The sequence below is a fragment of the Myxocyprinus asiaticus genome, chromosome 28, assembly GCF_019703515.2.
Source record: "Myxocyprinus asiaticus isolate MX2 ecotype Aquarium Trade chromosome 28, UBuf_Myxa_2, whole genome shotgun sequence".
Taxonomy (NCBI): Eukaryota; Metazoa; Chordata; class Actinopteri; order Cypriniformes; family Catostomidae; genus Myxocyprinus; species Myxocyprinus asiaticus.
Window position 1 is genome coordinate 34,343,913 of NC_059371.1, and position 19,736 is coordinate 34,363,648.

The 19,736-nt window shown below is 39.4% G+C and overlaps 1 protein-coding gene across 1 annotated transcript in view; it reads left to right on the plus strand.

Annotated features, from left to right (window-relative positions):
* The window catches only part of LOC127418740 (von Willebrand factor A domain-containing protein 5B1-like), a 62,295-nt gene that overhangs the window by 25,855 nt on the left and 16,704 nt on the right, over positions 1 to 19,736 (plus strand). Inside the window, exons 10-15 of the mRNA XM_051659508.1 lie at positions 5,996 to 6,110; positions 6,747 to 6,932; positions 7,416 to 7,617; positions 7,701 to 7,900; positions 13,456 to 13,639; positions 16,628 to 16,918. Of these exons, the coding sequence (XP_051515468.1) occupies positions 5,996 to 6,110; positions 6,747 to 6,932; positions 7,416 to 7,617; positions 7,701 to 7,900; positions 13,456 to 13,639; positions 16,628 to 16,918 (1,178 nt within the window). The remainder of the gene's footprint in view (positions 1 to 5,995; positions 6,111 to 6,746; positions 6,933 to 7,415; positions 7,618 to 7,700; positions 7,901 to 13,455; positions 13,640 to 16,627; positions 16,919 to 19,736) is intronic.

Below are 19,736 nucleotides of genomic sequence, written 5' to 3' on the forward strand. Positions count from 1 at the left end.
TGCGAGGGTAGAATAATTTGAGGTAAATTCATCAGACCACTGTGCATACTTAGAAAATGCTCCACTGAAAGTCGGGTGGTGAGCCACAGATGTTGCTCATGTCGAAGGTCACTGTCTTTAATTACTACCTTTGGCATTGAGATAGTGTGTATTAGCTCGACTGTCTTTTAAAAACCCCAGTGAAGCAGAGATCTGGTGATTTTGAGTGAACATGATGAATTTGCCAGTAAAGGACTCTGTGGGTTAAGACATAAGCTCTGTTCCAAAACCTAGTGAGCTGCCTATCTAGACAGCATTTTGAGGCATCATAGAAGTGCAAAGGAAAGGTAATTTACAATCTTATGCTACTAGAAACTTACTCTTTGCCAGTATGCAGATGTGAATACTTGGCCAATGCACTACAAGCGGTCCCATTATACGTACTTAACATGCATTTTTGTGTTACAGTACTGTGGCGTTAACAATCCCCGGTACTGAAGGACAAGATTCAGCAAGATTTACTTCAAACTGTTGCTCTGCCATGATGATAGTAGTTGAACTAAAAAAAAAAGTTTGCTCTTGAAGAAGGCCCTAGTGTCAATGCTGTGATGCATTCTGACACATTACAAAATGCGTGAAATCGAGCTTGTGTATCTTGAAAAGTTTGTATTAGAGCTAGAACAAAAGATCGGTTTTACCAATTATTTGGTTTCAGTATTTGCTTTTTTTCTAAAGTTAAAATGGCAGTATAACAGTGGCTTCTAATAGTTAAATAAAAACTGACACTGCGTTGGGATTTGCTGTATCTAAATTATTCATTTCTGACAATATTCATCCATATTTTCATCCTCACTTTAATACATATTTTGTTATTTTGTTTAGTTTTCGTGTATTCTTGTGAGTGTTTATATTCCTCCATACACATGTGTGAATGCCGTGCTGCAACAGCTGACTGATCAGATCACAGACACAGAACAGCAATACCCCAAACTCACTTATTATTATTCTTGGAGATTTTAACAAGGCAAATCTCACACGTGAACTGCCCAAATACAGACAGCACATTACATGCCCCACCAGAGACAGAAATACACTGGATCATTGCTACACAACAATAAAGGATGCATATCACTCTGTCTCATGTGCAGCTTTAGGACTCTCTGATCACTGTCTGGTTCATCTTCTTCTGATCTACGGGCAGAAACTAAAACCAGCTAAACCTGTGGTAAAGACTGTAAAAAGATGGACAAATGAAGCAGAGCTGGAACTAAAAGCCTGCTTTGACTGCACTGATTGGAGTGTTTTTGAAGCTGCAGCCACAGACCTGGATGAGTTCACAGATACTGTGACATCATATATCATTTTCTGTGAGGATATGTGCATTCCTACAAGGACTTATTTAACATACAACAGTGACAAACCATGGTTTACAGCAAAACTCAGGCAGCTTCGTCAGGCTAAAGAGGATGCTTACAGGTTTGGGGATAAAATCTTGTACAATCAGGCCAAATACAGACTGACAAAGGAGATTAGAGTGGCTAAAAGAAGCTATTCTGAAAAGCTGAAAAAACTGTTTTCCGCTAACAAATCTGCATTAGTGTGGAGAGGCCTGAAAGACTTTACCAACTACAAGACACCATCCCCCAACACTGTAGGGAATCAACAACTGTCTAACGACCTGAATGTGTTTTACTGTAGATTTGAAAAGCCCAGTCTCACACCCCACACCCACTCCGACCTTCACAGCACACAAACATTTACACCTCCTGCCACCAACCTCCTCCCCTCTCTTGCTACTCAACATGAACTTAAGATCTGTGAAGATGATGTGTGCTGGGTCTTCTGGAAACAGAAGACAAGAAAAGCACAGGGCCCAGATGATGTTTCACCCACTTGTCTAAAATCCTGTGCTGACCAGCTGGCCCCCATCTTCACACAGATCTTCAACAGATCACTGGAGCAGTGTGAAGTTCCCTGCTGCTTCAAACACTCCACAATCGTCCCCGTCCCAAAGAAACCCAAGATCAAAGGACTTAATGACTACAGACCCAACACTCTGACGTCTGTTTTCATGAAGTCATTTGAGAGACTGAAAAAGACATCACTGAACCCTTTCTGAATCCCCTTCAGTTTGCTTATAGAGCAAACCAGTCTGTGGATGATGCAGTCAATATGGGACTGCATTACATACTCCAACATCTTGACAGACCAGGGACTTATGCAAGGATACTATTTGTTGACTTCAGTTCGGCTTTTAACACCATCAACACTGCTCTCCTATGGACTAAATTATCCCAGCTCTCTGTTCCCGGCTCTATCCGTCATTGTATCACCAGCTTTCTGACAGACAGGCTGCAGCTAGTGGGAATGGAGAAATTCACATCCAGCACATATACAGTCAGCACTGGTGCCCCGCAGGGATGTGTGCTCTCCCCACTAATCTTCTCCCTCTACACAAATGACTGCACTGCCAAGGACCCCTCTGTTAAGCTCCTGAAGTTTGCAGATGACACTACAGTCACCGGTCTCATCCAAGATGACGATGAGTCTGCATACAGAAGGGAGGTTGAACATCTGGCCTTCTGGTGCAGTCAAAATAACCTGGAGCTGAACACGCTTAAAACAGTGGAGATGATTGTGGACTTTAGGAAGAACACCCCAACATTAACCCCGTTCACCATTCTGAACAGCACTGTGGCAGCAGTGGAGTCATTCAGGTTCCTGGGCTCTACCATCTCATAGGACCTGAAGTGGGAGACACACATTGACAGAAAAAGGCCCAGCAGAGGTTGTACTTCCTTCGCAAGTTGAGGAAGTTCAACCTACCACAGGCGCTGCTGATACAGTTCTACTCAGCAGTCACTGAGTCTGTCCTCTGCACTTCTATAACTGTCTGGTTTGGTTCAGCAACCAAGTAGTCAGACATCAGAAGACTTCAAAGGATAGTTCGGACTGCTGAGAGGATTATTGGCGCTCCTCCTACCCACCCTACTAGAACTGTACACATCCAGAGTGACGAAAAGGGCTGGTAAAATCACTCTTGACCCCATTCACGCAGCACACTTCTACAAACTGTTGCCCTCTGGCCGGTGCTTCAGAGCACTGAGCACCAGAAAAGCCAGGCACAGGAACAGTTGTTTCCATCAGGCCATCCATCTCATGAACAGTTAAAACTGCCCCCAAATACTTTCCTTTGGTCAATACAACCATGTGCAATATTCAGTCCATCCATTCCTACTTATATTCATATTTCATTTATATTCTTTAACATATCCTACCTCTTCTTCAATACATTACATCACCTGCATATAACTGTATATCTGTATACAAAACATTCTAACAACATTATTGCGCTATTGTATATATTTCTCTTTTTTTATCTGTTATATTGTATTTTTTTTGTCACTATATGTATATATGTTTAAATGTATATGTTTGTATGTATGTACTGTATATACATTGCATTCTCTTGCACTGGAAGATTCTGACACCATGACAAATTCCTTGTGTGTGTAAGCATACTTGGCAATAAAGCTTATTCTGATTCTGAGATGATCAAGTGTTTTTTTAAATTGAAGTGAGGGCACGCAAAGAAAAGAGCGACTATATAGTAACGTGCCCTGTTAGCACATACTTCGTATCTCCAACTTCATATCTTGTCAATAATAATTAAACCTTATTCTCATTAAACCTCATCTACAAAAACTCTTCATCTCATCAATATATAGGCTACAAAAAGCTTAAATTGGTTAATACTCAGATATGGAGCATTGTAATGGAGCCAAGTCTCCATCATTTCAAAATAACGGTCACTGGTGTGTTTTGGGCTTGTTTATAGTTTAAAGTCCAACGTTATACACCAAATCTGATTTTTCTTTTGGTCATTATTGGGATTTTGATTGAACAATAAACTGCAGCTATGATTTTATTCATTTTAGACTCTTGTAGCCTTTATCTCTTTGTCTGTCATAGGACAGAATAAGGAAAGAATAAGGAAAGAATAAGAATTTTAACATTCTATTAATCGATTTTAAAACTGTTGGCCTGGTTAACTGGATATTGGCCTTTGCCACCACCTTAGTTAATGGTAGCAGCAAAATTCACTATTGGTCGACCTCTAGTATCCTGACTGGCTGCATCTCTGCCTGGTACGGCAATAGCACCGCCCACAACCGCAAAGCACTGCAAAGGGTGGTGCGAACTGCCAGACACATCATCGGAGGTGAGCTTCCCTCCCTCCAGGAAATATATACAAGGCGGTGTGTGAAAAAAGCTCGGAGGATCATCAGAGACTCCAGCCACCCGAGCCATGGGCTGTTCTCACTGCTACCATCAGGTAGGCGGTATCGCAGCATCAGGACCCGCACCAGCCGACTTCATGACAGCTTCTTCCCCCAAGCAATCAGACTTCTGAACTCTTGATCTCCCACGATCAAAATACATCAGCACTGCACTTTATTACCCTTACTCTTATATCTCACACCGGACTGTCATAAATTATATTATTATTATATTATATTCTCTCTTAACAACTGACTATCAACCGACAGCCTGAATGTCAATACAGTACAATACTGTACATTCTATATATACTATATATACTTTTTTATATATTTTTATTTTTTATTTTTATTGAATAATGTGTATCTATATAGTGCGTATTGTATACTGTACAGTGTATGTTAGTATTTGTATATTGTTGAGTGTAATTATGTGTATATCAGATGTTTAAATTGTGTTGTGTTAATTTGATGTTATTGTAAATTGGTATATGTCTCATCACTGTCATGACTGCTATGTTGATCGGAACTGCACCCAAGAATTTCACACACCATTGCACTTGTGTATATGGCTGTGTGACAATAAAGTGATTTGATTTGATTTGATTTGATAGTTTGCAGTCATGTATCATCGTAGTGTATGTTTTGAATAGGGTTGCACGAAATATCGGCAGACTATATATTAGTGGCGTATAACTGGGGAAATTTATAGTATTATCGTGCCAATAGTGGAATTATCACATATATTTCCGGTGATAATTTGTTACTGTTTATTTGCTTGGGGCAGAGAATCTGTGACTGAAACATAGTTAAAAAATAGCTCAACCTAATTACAAATGAACTATTTTACTCTATATTTATGTATGGCATGTGATTTTTTATGTTTATTATAGAATTCTGTTGTTAGATTAGCAACATGCTAACATCAAACTGTATTCAAATCAGCTTGCTTATCTAGAATTGTGTATGTTCATGTATTGCGTAGTATGTTTTGGGTTAAAGATACCTCTTTTGGCCAAATTACAAGGCAATCACAGAATGCTTTGCAACAAACTCAGTAGAAAAAGTTACAAGAGAAACATTGATTACGAATATTGTTATATTTCATAAAATAGCGAAACGTAGCTATCGATTAAATGCCACGTTTTTAAATTAAACATGTAAAACGTGGTGCGATGGACAAAGATGTCCAACAAGCACATGTTTACAATGAAAAACACTTGAAAAGCAGTGCAGATGGGCGCTAAAATGTATTCAGTGTGAACGGCCCCTTAGAATGCAGCTGCTTATGTAGACAGCAAGGCAGCTCACTAGATTTGGATTTTTTTTTTTTTATTCTGTTCTAAAAATCAAAAAATAATAATTTCCTTTCTGGCTTTCTGACAGCACTCCGCTTGCCAATTCTTAGAAGTAATATAGCATTAAACTTCAGAGAATCTTTAATTTAACAGATGTTGTCTGGCAGAGTGTAACCAAGCTGAGATACAGTTTCTTCAAACCCTTATCTTAATTTGATAAGACACTCACCAAGGGCGTAGAATTGGCTTGAACTTTGGGGTGGGGGGGGGGGGGGTGTTGCAGCGTGAAGCATTTACATGTTTCCATTGATCATAGTATAAATATTGTACTTGCTTGTTTTGATTATTGGGGGGAGGGTTACCTCCTACCCATCCCCCCTGGAATCAACGCCCCTGACACTCACTGCACCTGTATCTGTGTGCTGTGTATCATGGCAGGTGTTACGCATTTGGCATTGGTCCAGGTGCATGCAGAAGGCTTGTTTTAGGACTGTCCGCTGTTTCCAGGGGCACAGCTGAGTTTCTCGCTGAAGGGGAAAGATTGCAACCCAAGGTTTTCATTTCCTCTGACATGTTTATTCTACACCGTAACAGCCCTGTTATTTTGAATGTCACCACGAAGCAATTACAGCAAAGACGTAAATTGTGGGGTGCCCAATTGTATTAGCAGTAAACAATTCATTTTGTCCCTTAAAACATTAATTAAAAATAATGGTCAAAGCTTGACAGCACATTTAATTTTTGTTTCTTCTCTCCCTGTTGTTTCCTTTCTGTCTTTTTCTACTACTAGTACATACAGTGTATTTTATTTATTTGGCACATGTAACAATATACAGTGGGGTCCAACAGTTGGAGACCACAAGCAAATATGGATCTGTTTCACATTTTTCTTATTCAATTCAATATTTGCTTTACTTTACAAATTATACTCTCTCACAATTTGAGTGAAATCTTAATTGAATTAACTGAAAAATTTACCTGAGTTTCTTAATATCTAAATTTTTCCATAATGTTTCTTTGGTTTAATCTTTCAAAATCCTTAAACTTTCAGGTTTAAATTAGATTTTAAATGCCAGATTTTCAAATTGGTTGCAGATTTTTGGACACTTGTTTGGACAACTGTGTTCCCTTGATTAACTGCAGTAAGTAGTGTTTGACCTGGTGATTATTTCTGTCTTTGGTCTGACAGATGATTAAGTCCCTGAAGAAGTCCATGACATCAGTATTGACTGACATCTCCATTGATTGGCTGTATCCAGAGACAAAGGAGATCTTGCTCTCTCCAGTGGGGACGACTTGTCTGTTCCCTGGTGATCATCTGATTGGATACAGTGTGGTCTGTGATACCTCCAGATATCACTCCAATCCCAAATCAGTGAGTATTTTAAAATGGTGCACAATAACATTTGTTCTTTGCCATACTAAAACTGGACTTCTATTATCCTGGAATTATGAAGCATTATAAGCACAAGAGATCCACCGATGTATTGACCAAACAGCGGTATCAGCGGCTAAAAGCAATTAAACAATTTTAAAACAATCGGCCGATTGTTTAAAAACAGCCGATAATCAGGGCCTGTTATATAAAAAGTTATTATTTACATTTATTCGAAGTTAATTATCAGTGATGGGATATAAAAAAAGCAGAACAACCATATTATCGTATAAGCACACAATATCGGTATCGGCACAGAAATTTTGTATCGGTGCATCTCTAATAAACAACATTATAATAAAATCTTCTTTAAATTCATATGAATCAAATCTAGAAAAAAACATTTTGACAGCAAAAATATAGATTTATAGAGTGGAACAAAAAGCTAACAACTTCCTTATTTTATCCTCTTTGTTGTAACAGGATAAACGAAGACGTTACAGTATGATGCGTTCCAACGAGTTGGCCAGTTCTGTATTCTACCACTCTCAAGAGGAGGATGCTGGGAAGGTTTCCTCTGGCAGTCAGGGGCTTCACAGGGACAATCAGGTCACCTCGCTGTTTGATGGTTGCCAGGAGACCATGTCTGAGAGCTGTCCTATCACCATGGGGCAAGATACTATGGGTAAAGTACAGCTCTAAGAGACAAAATTGATTCCATTCCAAACATAGCCACTATCATTTTAACGACGGAGTCTTTTTGTGCAGGAAATGAGACAAGCACCTCCCCGAGAAGACGTGCTTATAGCACCAATCAAATAGTTGATTATAACCCTACCAAGAAGGTCTACACCCCTAGTGACCCCAGCTCTGTGGTGGGGAAAAACCCACTTAGAAGAGCAAAAATCCAGGAGCTGATTGGTCAGACACATCCTGATCATGGAGCACAGTGGAAAATAGACTACCAGGTTGGTGAATCCTAAACCATAAAGATTTGTAAACATACTGCATTTGTGTTCCTACATTGTATGGGAAAAGTGAGTTCTAGTTTGCATTCTTTTCTAATTTAATGCAAGGTTTTTTATTTCAAACTACAAACTCGAGCTGGCACAGATTCTAGAAGTTTGTAAACTACCTAATAAAAATATTATTTAAATTAATATTATTTAATATTAATTAAATATGTATATATTATTTAATTTAATTTCAATATTATTAATATTAATTTAAATTAAAACGAAAATATGTTTTTAAATATTAATGATTAAATATTAAATTTCTCCATTTTAGAATTTAAAAAAATCAAAAACTTTGTTTATTTTCAGGTTTAAATGATCACTTATAATACAACTTTTGAGTAGCCTATGCAATAAACATTGTAACATGGAAATAATTAGAAAACAGTCTCTAACATTTTCAATTATTAGAAAACATATCTCTAATATCCTTTGTGCATGTGTCTTTTGTCACAAAGCAGAAGGCTACTATTTCGGAGGTTGTTGTTTTTCATAGAAGAAATATCTGCAGGCAATCTTTACAATGCCATATGCTTCATCTAAAGCATCTGCTGCAATATGAAAAGAGCCGTAAAAATCTGGTTATTCAGAGGTGTTATTTGAACTCATTTCTGAGCTCTGTGATGAGATGATGAGATCTGAATCTCCACATTTTGGCCATAATTCAATCTTCTTACTGCCACGTCCACACAAATAGAGTTTAGATCACACAGCCGGCGGAAGGCAAATTACAGTTCCTGAGACATTTAAGCAAAGAAAGAATTCACAAAAAGGGAAAACCTTTCACAAAAAAATCATTTTAGGTGGATGCATTAGATGGCACTTTGTGATGGGTGTCCACGTGCACAATGTTCTAAATTCACCTTTTGGAGTCCAGAGTGAGAAACAAGGTTGGTGTCTTCCTGTCACAAGAAGATTTTCCAGTGTTTGAACAGAGACAAAACAAGGGAGTTTACAAAAATATCTCTGACCCAGAGACAAATTAGATTTCATTCAAGACCACACAGAGAAGGTGTGCTTCCTCTGTGACTGTTAATGATGGCTGTGCTCATTTCATGCATGACAACTGAGCGGAATACCTAAGGCCTAAATAGCATATAGCGTATTTGTAACGCCATAGAGGGTTACAAAAGTAAAAACCCATTAATTTTCTACATAGAGACATTTTTTGTCTTAATGAAAATGTGTACACCTTTTCAAGACAGACCTACCATGTGCTCAAGGTTGTTAAGAGATGGTATATTCTTCTTTAGAAGCCATTAAATCATATGTAATAGAGCATAACAGTGCCCACCCACTTTTTATGATTTCTGTATTCTGGAAGTATAAGTTTTATAAAAATATAAAAGTTGTTGACTTATAAGAATAGCAATAATATATTCTTCATATATTGCAAAATAATTATATATACTTTATATATACAAGTACATAAGTAATTTGAAAGTGCAGGGAGACTGACTAGATTGCATCATTCAAAGTGCGTCTTGGAAGTGGACAGTCGTGGCAGAGCTCTTCTGCCGTGGTTTGTTTGCTGCAATTCTCTGATTAGTGCATCTCTCTCTACTGGATCATGGGTAGTGTAGCACTTCACCAGAAATTCTGCTGTTAAATGTTTATTTTATTTTTTTAATGAAGTTGAAATAATGTGGACTGATGGCTCCAACAGAAGCATATACTCTTGATTAACAACCTCAGAGCTCACGGTAGGTCTGTCTTTAAAGGTTTATTCGTTATCATTAATAAACAATTCCCCTATGGAAATATTTTAGTGGTTTTTCTTCCAGAAGCAGAGATCTACCAATCAAGAGATGCTTTTGTTACCTTGGAAATGAAACTTGCTGCAAATGACATCAGAAGCTACTGCCCACTCCCATGAAACATTGCAAATGATGTAAACAAGTCGGCATCCCTAAACTCTCAAACTACTTATATATACACACTCCTGGCCAAAATTTTGGAATAATGTACAGATTTTGCTCCTATGGAAAGAAATTAGTACTTTTATTCACCAAAGTGGCATTCAACTGTTCACAATGTATAGTCAGGACATTAATAACGTGAAAAATTACTATTACAAGCATTGCAATTATTACATTGCAGTAATGACAGCTTTGCAGATCCTTGGCATTCTAGCTGTCAGTTTGTCCAGATACTCAGGTGACATTTCACCCCACGCTTCCTGTAGCACTTGCCATAGATGTGGCTGTCTTGTCGGGCACATCTCACGCACCTTACAGTCTAGCTGATCCCACAAAAGCTCAATGGAGTTAAGATCCATAACACTCTTTCCCAATTATCTGTTGTCCAGTGTCTGTGTTTCTTTGCCCACACTAACCTTTTCTTTGTGTTTTTCTGTTTTGAAAGTGGCTTTTTCTTTGCAATTCTTCCCATAAGGCCTGCAGCCCTAAGTCTTCTCTTTACTGTTGTACATGAAACTGGTATTGAGCGGGTAGAATTCAATGAAGCTGTCAGCTGAGGACATGTGAGGCATCTATTTCTCAAACTAGAGACTCTGATATACTTATCCTCTTGTTTAGTTGTACATCTGGCCTTCCACATCTCTTTCTGTCCTTGTTAGAGCCAGTTGTCCTTTGTCTTTGAAGACTGTAGTGTACACCTTTGTATGAAATCTTCAGTTTTTTGGCAATTTCAATCATTGTATAGCCTTCATTCCTCAAAACAATGATTGACTGACAAGTTTCTAGAGAAAGCTGTTTCTTTTTTCCATTTTTGACCTAATATTGACCTTAAGACATGCCAGTCTATTACATACTGTGGCAACTCAAAAAACAAACACAAAGACAATGTTAAACCTCATTTAACAAACCAAATAGCTTTCAGCTGTGTTTGATATAAATGCAAGTGATTTTCTAGTACCAAATTAGCAATTTAGCATGATTACTCAAGGATAAGGTGTTGGCGTGATGGCTGCTGGAAATGGGGCCTGTCTAGATTTGATCAAAAATGACTTTTTTCAAATAGTGATGTTTTTTACATCAGTAATTTCCTGACTATACTTTGTGATCAGCTGAATGCCACTTTGGTGAATTAAAGTACCAATTTCCTTCCGAAACAGCAAAATCTGTACATTATCCCAAACTTGAGGCCACCAGTGTTTATATATATATATATATATATATGAATGCATGAAAAAATTGCAATAAACTTCAAATAAATTGTTCTTATACTTAGAATCAATATAAATATAATTGTGAATATAAAATCAATATTTCTATATTGTAATGTCATTTTAGATTCTATTACGTCATTCGCAGTACTTCATCATAGAATAGAAGTAGTAAAAGAATAGTTCAACCAATCAGAGACACACACAGAGCACAGCACAGAGAACAGAGACAAGACAAGAACCTAAAACTATCCTTCAAAATAAGAGTTCACACATTTCTAAAATGCCCCAAACCTCATAGTGACCTCTGGTGGCCACTAGGGGAAAGTCCCAGAAGTGTTTCAGAGCCCCCCCATTAATGGGCAGCTCCTGACACCCAACAACAAAAAGAGCAAACTAGGGTAGGCCAGAAACGGGCTCTGTGGGCAGCAGAGCAGGAAACCACAGGGAAGCCGGCAGCGGCGCAGGAACCCATGGGGGAGCTGAAGACGAAGATGGAGCCGACAGACGGCCAGGGGACCACTGGGGATCCAGAGGAGGGTCAGGAGACCACTGGGGATCCGGAGGAGGGCCAGGAGACCACTGGGGATCCAGAGGAGGGCTAGGAGACCACTGGGGTTCCAGAGGAAGGCCAGGAGACCAGGGTGGTGAGAGTGATGATGTTGAGGACTCTGACAAGGGCACAGCCGCAGCATTCTCCCTTCACCTCCCAGCACCACCTGCCTAGATCTGCTTTATGGGGGCTTTATCGTGATGTTTGTACAGTAGCAGGAGCATGTCTCTTCTGTCTCAGCAGCATCATGTTTCCGTGCCAACAACGGCAGCGTATTGACTCATGTTAAGCAACAGCAGCAGCATGCGTAAAGCAGAGCTAGTCCGCCAAGACCAAATCTACTCCACTGTCATTACCATCAATAAAAAAATCTTGAATTATTTCCAAGAGTTGTTCTAACTGAACTACTTAAAGGTATGAGTAGCTTGTAGCTTATTAAGCTACAGTTACAAAGTAGTTTCCCCAACAATGGTGAACAGCACCTAATATGCCTAGCATCCACTTACCTGCTTTTCAGCAAAAGATTACTGGATGAACTTTGTCACCTAATTAATATTCATGAGCCAGGCTAATAAGGTTTATAGAGGTTTCAGGTCACTCTTTTTCATTTAGCAGACACTTTTATCCAAAGCGACTTAAAAATGAGGAACATAAGAAATTTGTCAACAAAAGTCTACAGTATATTCAGTATTGCACAGCCATGTTCGCAAAGTGACTGGAGTAGTTTAGATGCTAGTGCAGAAGAAAGGGACAGACAATGAATAATTATTTATTCATTGTAATTTACATAAGTGCACTAAGTGTGGATTGGTTAAGTGTTCGCTCTTATGTCCCCACTCACTGTTACACTCTATTCAAAGTTGCTCTTCTGGGGAAATTTAAAGATGCACACATGCTTTCGCTTTCTTAACAAACTACATTATATTTCTCTCAGTCTGTTTGTGTAATTGCATTCCTGAACAAACCCACTGAGACAATAATGGCATGTCTAGTACTTACTGCTCCAATTTCTCAACATTGTGTTTCACATTTAGTGAGTTCAGGGATACTTCTGCATGGGCGACACTCTGCCAAGAGGCATATCGAACATCCAGCCAATTGCATCCAGTGCAAAGGGTACATTAGTTCTGACAACTGTGACAAAACTCTTGATGGCCACGATAAAATTTCAATGTCACGCTCTGTGAAAAGAGAGAAGATATCAATAGTCTGGGCAATAATCAGCATTACAGGCAATTGGTCATGGAAATCATATCAAAAAGGAGAGAGAAATATTAAAGATTAGCTACAGCATGACAAGTGTCCTTGATTTCCCCTCAGTACCCATAATAATTACTTTAATGGTCCTTATTAGCTCCTCAGCAGGCATACATTTTTCATGGGCCAAAATGCCATTAAACCCAAAAGGAATAAGAACTGCTGTGGTTACGGTGTCTCAAAGAATCATTGTGCTCATAAACTCTTTCTACATGAGGTGAAATAAATTAGATTTCCTTTCGCTACATGCTGCCTGCATGTTGGAAATTACAGTTGCAATCTGCATGCTTAACGCAGGCACAGAAACATAGTCAAACTTGTTAGCGTTTGCCATTACTGTTGCATTGTGGTGTTAGGAGTTATTTTAAAGGATATACTTTTCACTGATTTATAGTAAATAGAATAGCAGTTTATAGTGACTCACATCAAGAACTATCATAACAGTAGTCCATGTGAGTAGTCCATTCCAAGGTATATGACTTTTAAGCAAGGTTGCTAAGATGGTTGCAGAGTGAACTGATTTGCCTCAAAAGGACTTTTGACCAAAGATCTGCTGGCCATTTTTTTCAGCCACAGGTGGCCAGCCTGTGTGCATCCTCCTCAAGAGCACGTCCCACAGCTGTTCACAAACCTTCAATGCAGCAGCAACAAGAGGCCCCTGGCCCCTCTATGCATGGCGTGACCCAGGGACACTTAGAAGATGGCTCCAGGTCTTCAACGGACAGTCCTTCTCTAGGCAGCACTGGTGATGCAGGTTGGTTCCTCGCTACAGTTCTCTAGTTTAAAACTGTGTCTGAACTAGACATAGTGCTTTAAAGCAACAAACTAGGAAATCTATTCCATGTAAAATGGGTTTCACTGCAAAAAATTATTTTCTTACTCATTATTTTGTCTTGTTTGCTTGTAAAAATAGCTAAACACCCTTGAAACAAGATGCATTTACTTGAGAAGCAGAATCACATAAGATATTAAGGGCACTTTCATCGTGACCACACTAGGCGTCACCAATTTTTATGAGTTTGCTAATTCTAAGCGCAATTTTAGTGCCAGCACAAGTGGGTGTGGGTGGGAGTGTTTGACTGTCTGTGGGTGTATGCACGCAAACTGTGGGTGTATTGAATGTTAATGAAGTGAAGCAAAGCACAATTTGCAACCTGGTCTCATAGAATGAATGTTACTCTATATACATTTTTGCAAACAGACTTTTAAGTGCCACTTTCTATGTTTTGCTACAGTTTCCTGGTGAAATGAACACTAGAGGCGCTATAACAATGCGTGTGTTTTATTAATTGTCACACAAATCATGAGTGCAATTGCTGATTGTGTCTTTATAAAAACATATTTTTCTAGCTTGGTTGGTAGCTCACCTGCTTGAGCGTAGGACATTGGACTCAATGACTGCAGTTCAAGTCTAGCTAAAGACACACGAATGTGAAAGTGGCATAGATGCGACATGAAATAACATGGTTGTTTCAGTAAATGTGTGGTTTTGTTTTTGCATTTGAATTTGCATTTTATGACATTATCAGTTAGGGTTAGGTGTTGGTTACAGATAAGGAGGTCTATTTTGTTAAACTCTCATTTATCTTTTCGGAGGCTATTGGTTAGGTTTAGGGTAAAGTTTAGGTTGGGGGGAACATTTTACTTATTAAAACCTCCATCTAAAATTCACCTTAAAAATCTTGTCTGATTACAACCTAATTTTGCTAGGATTTGGTGCCACCCGCTGGACATTTCACTTTTAAACTGCAGGCAAACGTGTTATGTAGCACGTAATTTCAATTTTGCAAAAACATTGCAATGCTCACGTAAATTTCATGAGACCAAGCTGGAATTTTGCTGTTTTCCTGAAAAAATGTCATTGTGCTGAGACGTTTGAAAACCATGTCTAATCTTGACACAAAGTGTCAAATCAGTTCCTGCATTTGCAGTTTAGGGACTCCACCAGCAGATGATATCAAAGAGCTATCGATCACTTTTAGTACTAGCCATGATTTGTGTGTCAGTAGATCCATTTGATTAATAATAATACTTATAAAAATAACAATAATAATAATGTTAATTTTGTATAGCGCCATTCCAAAGCTCAAAGATGCTGTTAAAAAATTAAACATAAAAAATTAAACGGTAAAACATACAACAAATATGCATTACAAAACAATGAACAATGGGAGAGAAGCAAACATATTTCAATGAGGTGAGTCACGGGTGAGCAGTATGAGAGTCAATAGTCCCAGAGGTGCTGATAGAGAATGTACAACACATACATCATGGTCTGGAGCAGCGCAGGCGACAAACTGAGCAGGGGATGCATTGCATACAGCCCATTTAACTACCATATTCTTAAGAATGGGCTGTGTTCATTTATATCGATGTTGCTTGACAGGTAATTAAATATATATTAGGACGAAGACAGTGCAATAACCTTGGAAGAACCTCAGAATTAAATTGCATTTTAGACAGCCCATTTATGCGCAGTTTCGCCAATCCACTTGCGCCTAGATTTAGCGCATGCTTGCACGTAAGTATTTTTGTCTTGTTTCCAATAAAAACATCTAAACATAATTAAAACAAGATAAATTTACTTGAGGAGCAATTAAAAATTTGTGGGGCAATACCCCCCTTTGACCCGTCCATTTCCGTAACAAAGGTGGCTGAAAAAATGGGTGGACACTGTAGCAATCTATTAAATATGAAATATCTTTGACATAGATTGGCTGAGACTATGTCACGTTGCTTGGAATTTTCGTGTTCAGTGTGGACAAACAAACTGCTTGTTGCTGGAAACTAGTCGCACTGCACCTGGTTAAAAATAAAAGAAGTATGGGGGCCTGGGTAGCTCAGTGAGTAAAGACGCTGACTACCACCCCTGGAGTTCACGAGTTCAAACCCCAAGGTGTGCTGAGTGACTCCAGCCAGGTCTCCTAAGCAACCAAATTGGCCCAGTTGTTAGGGATGGTAGAGTCACATGGGGTAACCTCCTTGTGGTCGCTATAATGTGGTTCACTCTCAGTGGGGCACATGGTGAGTTGTGTGTGGATGCCACGGTGGATGGCGTGTATGTCTCCATGGTAACGTGCTCAACAAGCCACGTGATCAGATGCGCGGGTTGATGGTCTCAGATGCAGAGGCAACTGAGATTCATCCTCTGCCACCTGGATTGAGGCGAGTCACTATGCCACCACGAGGACTTAGTGTGCCCTGAGAATTGGGCATTCCATATTGGGGAGAAAAAAAAAAAAGAGGAGTAGATTTTCTGGTGTGTAATTATATAAAGGAACTCTGCTTGGGCTCAGAATTAAGCTGGCTTTTAACACTATAATTTAAATAACCATAATCATCTGCACAGTGTGGGTGTAGCAAAGCATATGGTGAGGACCGACATGCCACATGACTGACAAACTGTTCATGAATCAGAATTCATCAGAATTGTACTTGTAAAATCTTGAATATGGTCTTAACTGGTTTTACATGGGCATTGCTGGTCTGTGACTGGCACAAGCTGCTTTAGGTGGTTATTGTTCCTGGTAGACCAGCTTGGCCACGTGACCAACCAAAACCAGTGTGACAGTGCCCAAACCATATCTTATACTTCTAATAAGCAACACATTTTTAAGATTACCAGGCCATTTCAGCTGGTTACCATCTGAAATAGCTTAGCTGGACTAGGATTGTTATTTCAGTAGGGAACACATCTACTACTCTGAACATTGTGTTTTGTCTCCTGTGTGTTTTGGGACAGACGGCTACATGCATCAGCTTTGTGAAGTTGAAACGCCCCAAGATCTTCATACGCCAGAATTTAAGTCCAGTCGGGGAAAGGGAGATTGCAAAGCAATTGTATCAGGACTGCTCTGTGGAAAACCCATGAAATGGGAGGTGACCTTCGACATTCAGCCTTACCTCCAAGGCCGAGAACGGGAGGAAAAAGTTCATGAAGACCTGTGGAATGAAACGTTCCATCACCTGGCAGGGCGTTCAATTATTCAAGACTTTGAACACATGGCCATCAAGGAGTGTGAGATTGAGCATGGTAAGGAACTTCAAACTTTATTTAACATATAGCTTTTATCCATTTTAAATGTGACTTACAATATACTTTCAGTATACTTGCTTGTTACTAGGACAGCTCGGCTGTAGAAACCTGAGTTTAAGTGTAGGTATTCACCAATGTATCAGCCACTGATATTTATCTGCCAATTATTGACCAACTTAAAACCATCTGCATATCGTCATAAGCTTTAAAACAGCAATATGAAAAGCAGATGATTTATTTATAATTAATTACATTTACTGCATTGTATAAAGTTTATAATCCTTTTTTTCTGCATGTAATATAAAGAAATACCATCAGAAATGAAATACAGAAAATATAAAGCATGTCAAATGCAAAATATGAATTTGTAATGTTCTATCATGATATATACAATTTGAATTCTATTGTGCAAAAAAATAGAAGCACAAAAATGTTTTAGAAGTGAATTAGCATGTTATCATATTTCATTTTTTATCTTTTTATTTTATATTTATCTTTTATTGTGGCTCTCTTAAAATTTTGGAACTTTCTTGGGTGCATATATTTTGTTTTGTTTTTCTCTGCTAAAAAATATTTCATGAGCTTAAACTTGCTTGCAAGCCATAGTAATGTATAAGTTGTCCATTAATCGATCTTTTGAGTCAGTTCTTTTCAGTGCAATAGTTAAAACTAGAGGATGACCGATAGTGGATTTTGCCAGTACCGACAACTGAGGTGGTGGAAATGGCAGATAACTGATTAATAGGCTGATAGTTTTTAAATTAGATTTACAGAATTTTAGTCTTTCTTTACTATCAAGGGCACAGACATAGAGGCTTAATGAGTTCAAAATTAATATAATCCCTGATTCAGTTTATTTTTCAACCAAAATCCAAATAATAACTAGGAAAAAATTAAGATGTGGTGCATACTCATCAAGTCAAGTGGGTTTTTATTGTCATTCCCCTATATAGCTTATATACACTGGAACGAAATGTTGTTATTCCAGGACCATGGTGCAACACAGAACAGTACGCAAGACTACATAAAGTGCAATACACAACAGAGTGCAGGACAATAAATACACAGAACAGAACAATAGATACATAGGCCAATAAATACGCAGGGCAATAAATACACAGAAATGAGCTGTAGACTGTAAACTATTTTGTAGTGTAGCAGCAATAAGTATAGCATAATTTTATATATGTATGTTTAGGTATAGCAAAAGTATAGCATAAATGAGTTCCATAATAATAAGTGACTGATGCAGCTTTATAAAGTGCAGGTGTGCAATATTTTTGAGTCATACTGGGTTAGGTGTTTGACTATGCCAGGTGAGCATTGGGAGTTAGCAGAGTGTTGAGTAATCTGACTGCCTCAGGGAAGAAAGTGTTACGGAGTCTGTTGGTGGTGGCACGGATGCTCCTGTACCTTCTGCCAAATGGCAGGAGGGTGAAGAGTCCATGAGAGGGGTCGTCTGCAATACTGGTGGCTTTGTGGAAGCAGCGGTTGTTGTATGTGGTGTCGATGGTGGGTAGAGAGACTCTGATGATCTTTTCAGCTCTTCTCACAATTCACTCTTGCGGTCAGAGGCTGTGCAGTTCCCGTACCACACGGTGCAACAGCTGGTCAGAACGCTCTCTATTGTCCCTCTGTAGAAGGTGGTGAGGATGGGAAGGGGGGAGTTTGGCTCTCTTCAGCCTCCGCAGGAAGTGGAGGTGCTGCTGGGCCTTCTTGGCTAGGCAGGTGGTGTTGAGAGTCCAGGAGAGGTCCTCCGTCATATACACACCAAGAAACTTGGAGCTTTTGACTCTCTTCACAGTTGATCCATTGATGTACAGTGGTGAGTGGTCTGCTTGGGTCCTCCTGAAGTCAACAATCATCTCTTTAGTCTTATCAACATTAAGAGATAGATTGTTGTCTCTACACCATTCTGCGAGCTGGTTCACCTCCTCTCTGTATGCTGACTCATCATTGTTGCTGATGAGGCCCACAAATGTAGTGTCATCAGCAAACTTGAGGATGTGATTTGAACTGTACTTTGCAGCACAGTCATGAGTCAGCAAGGTAAACAACAGTGGACTGAGCACACAGTTCTGGGGAGCGCCGGTGTTCAGTGTGGTGGTGCTGGAGGTGATGTTGCCGATCCTGACGGACTGGGGTCCCCCAGTCAAAAAGTCCAGAATCCAGTTGCAGAGGGAGGTGGTCAGACCCAGTTGGTTCAGCTTTGTTATCAGTTGTTGTAGGATGATTGTGTTGAATGCTGAACTGAAGTCTATGAACAGCATCCTTTCATAGTTGTCCTTTTTGTCCAGATGGGTCAGAGAAAGGTGGATGGTAGAAGATATGGCATCCTCTGTTGAGCGGTTGGGACGGTAGATGTACTGAAATGGGTCCAGTGTGGTGGGAAGACTTGTCTTTATGTGTTTCATGACTAGCCGCTCGAAGCACTTCATGATGATAGGTGTGATACTTTTTGCGTAGTTGCGCTTCACCTCTTTGATAGCCTGGGACAGATTGGCCCTTGCTGTGCAGAGGGCTGCCTTGTCGTCAGACCTGAAGGCAATGTCTCGGGTTTTCAGCAGTGAGTGCACTTCAGCAGTCATCCACATTTTCTGGTTTGCATGTGTGGTGATGGTCTTGAAGGAAGTCACATCATCTATGCACTTGCTGATGTAGCCAGTCAGTGATGCTGTGTATTCCTACAAGTCTGTGGAACATATTCCAGTCTGTGTATTCAAAACAGTCCTGAAGTGCTGAGATGGCTCCCTCAGACCAGATTCTCACCTGTTTCAGAACCAGTCTGGCATGTTTCAGCAGTGGTCTGTATGCT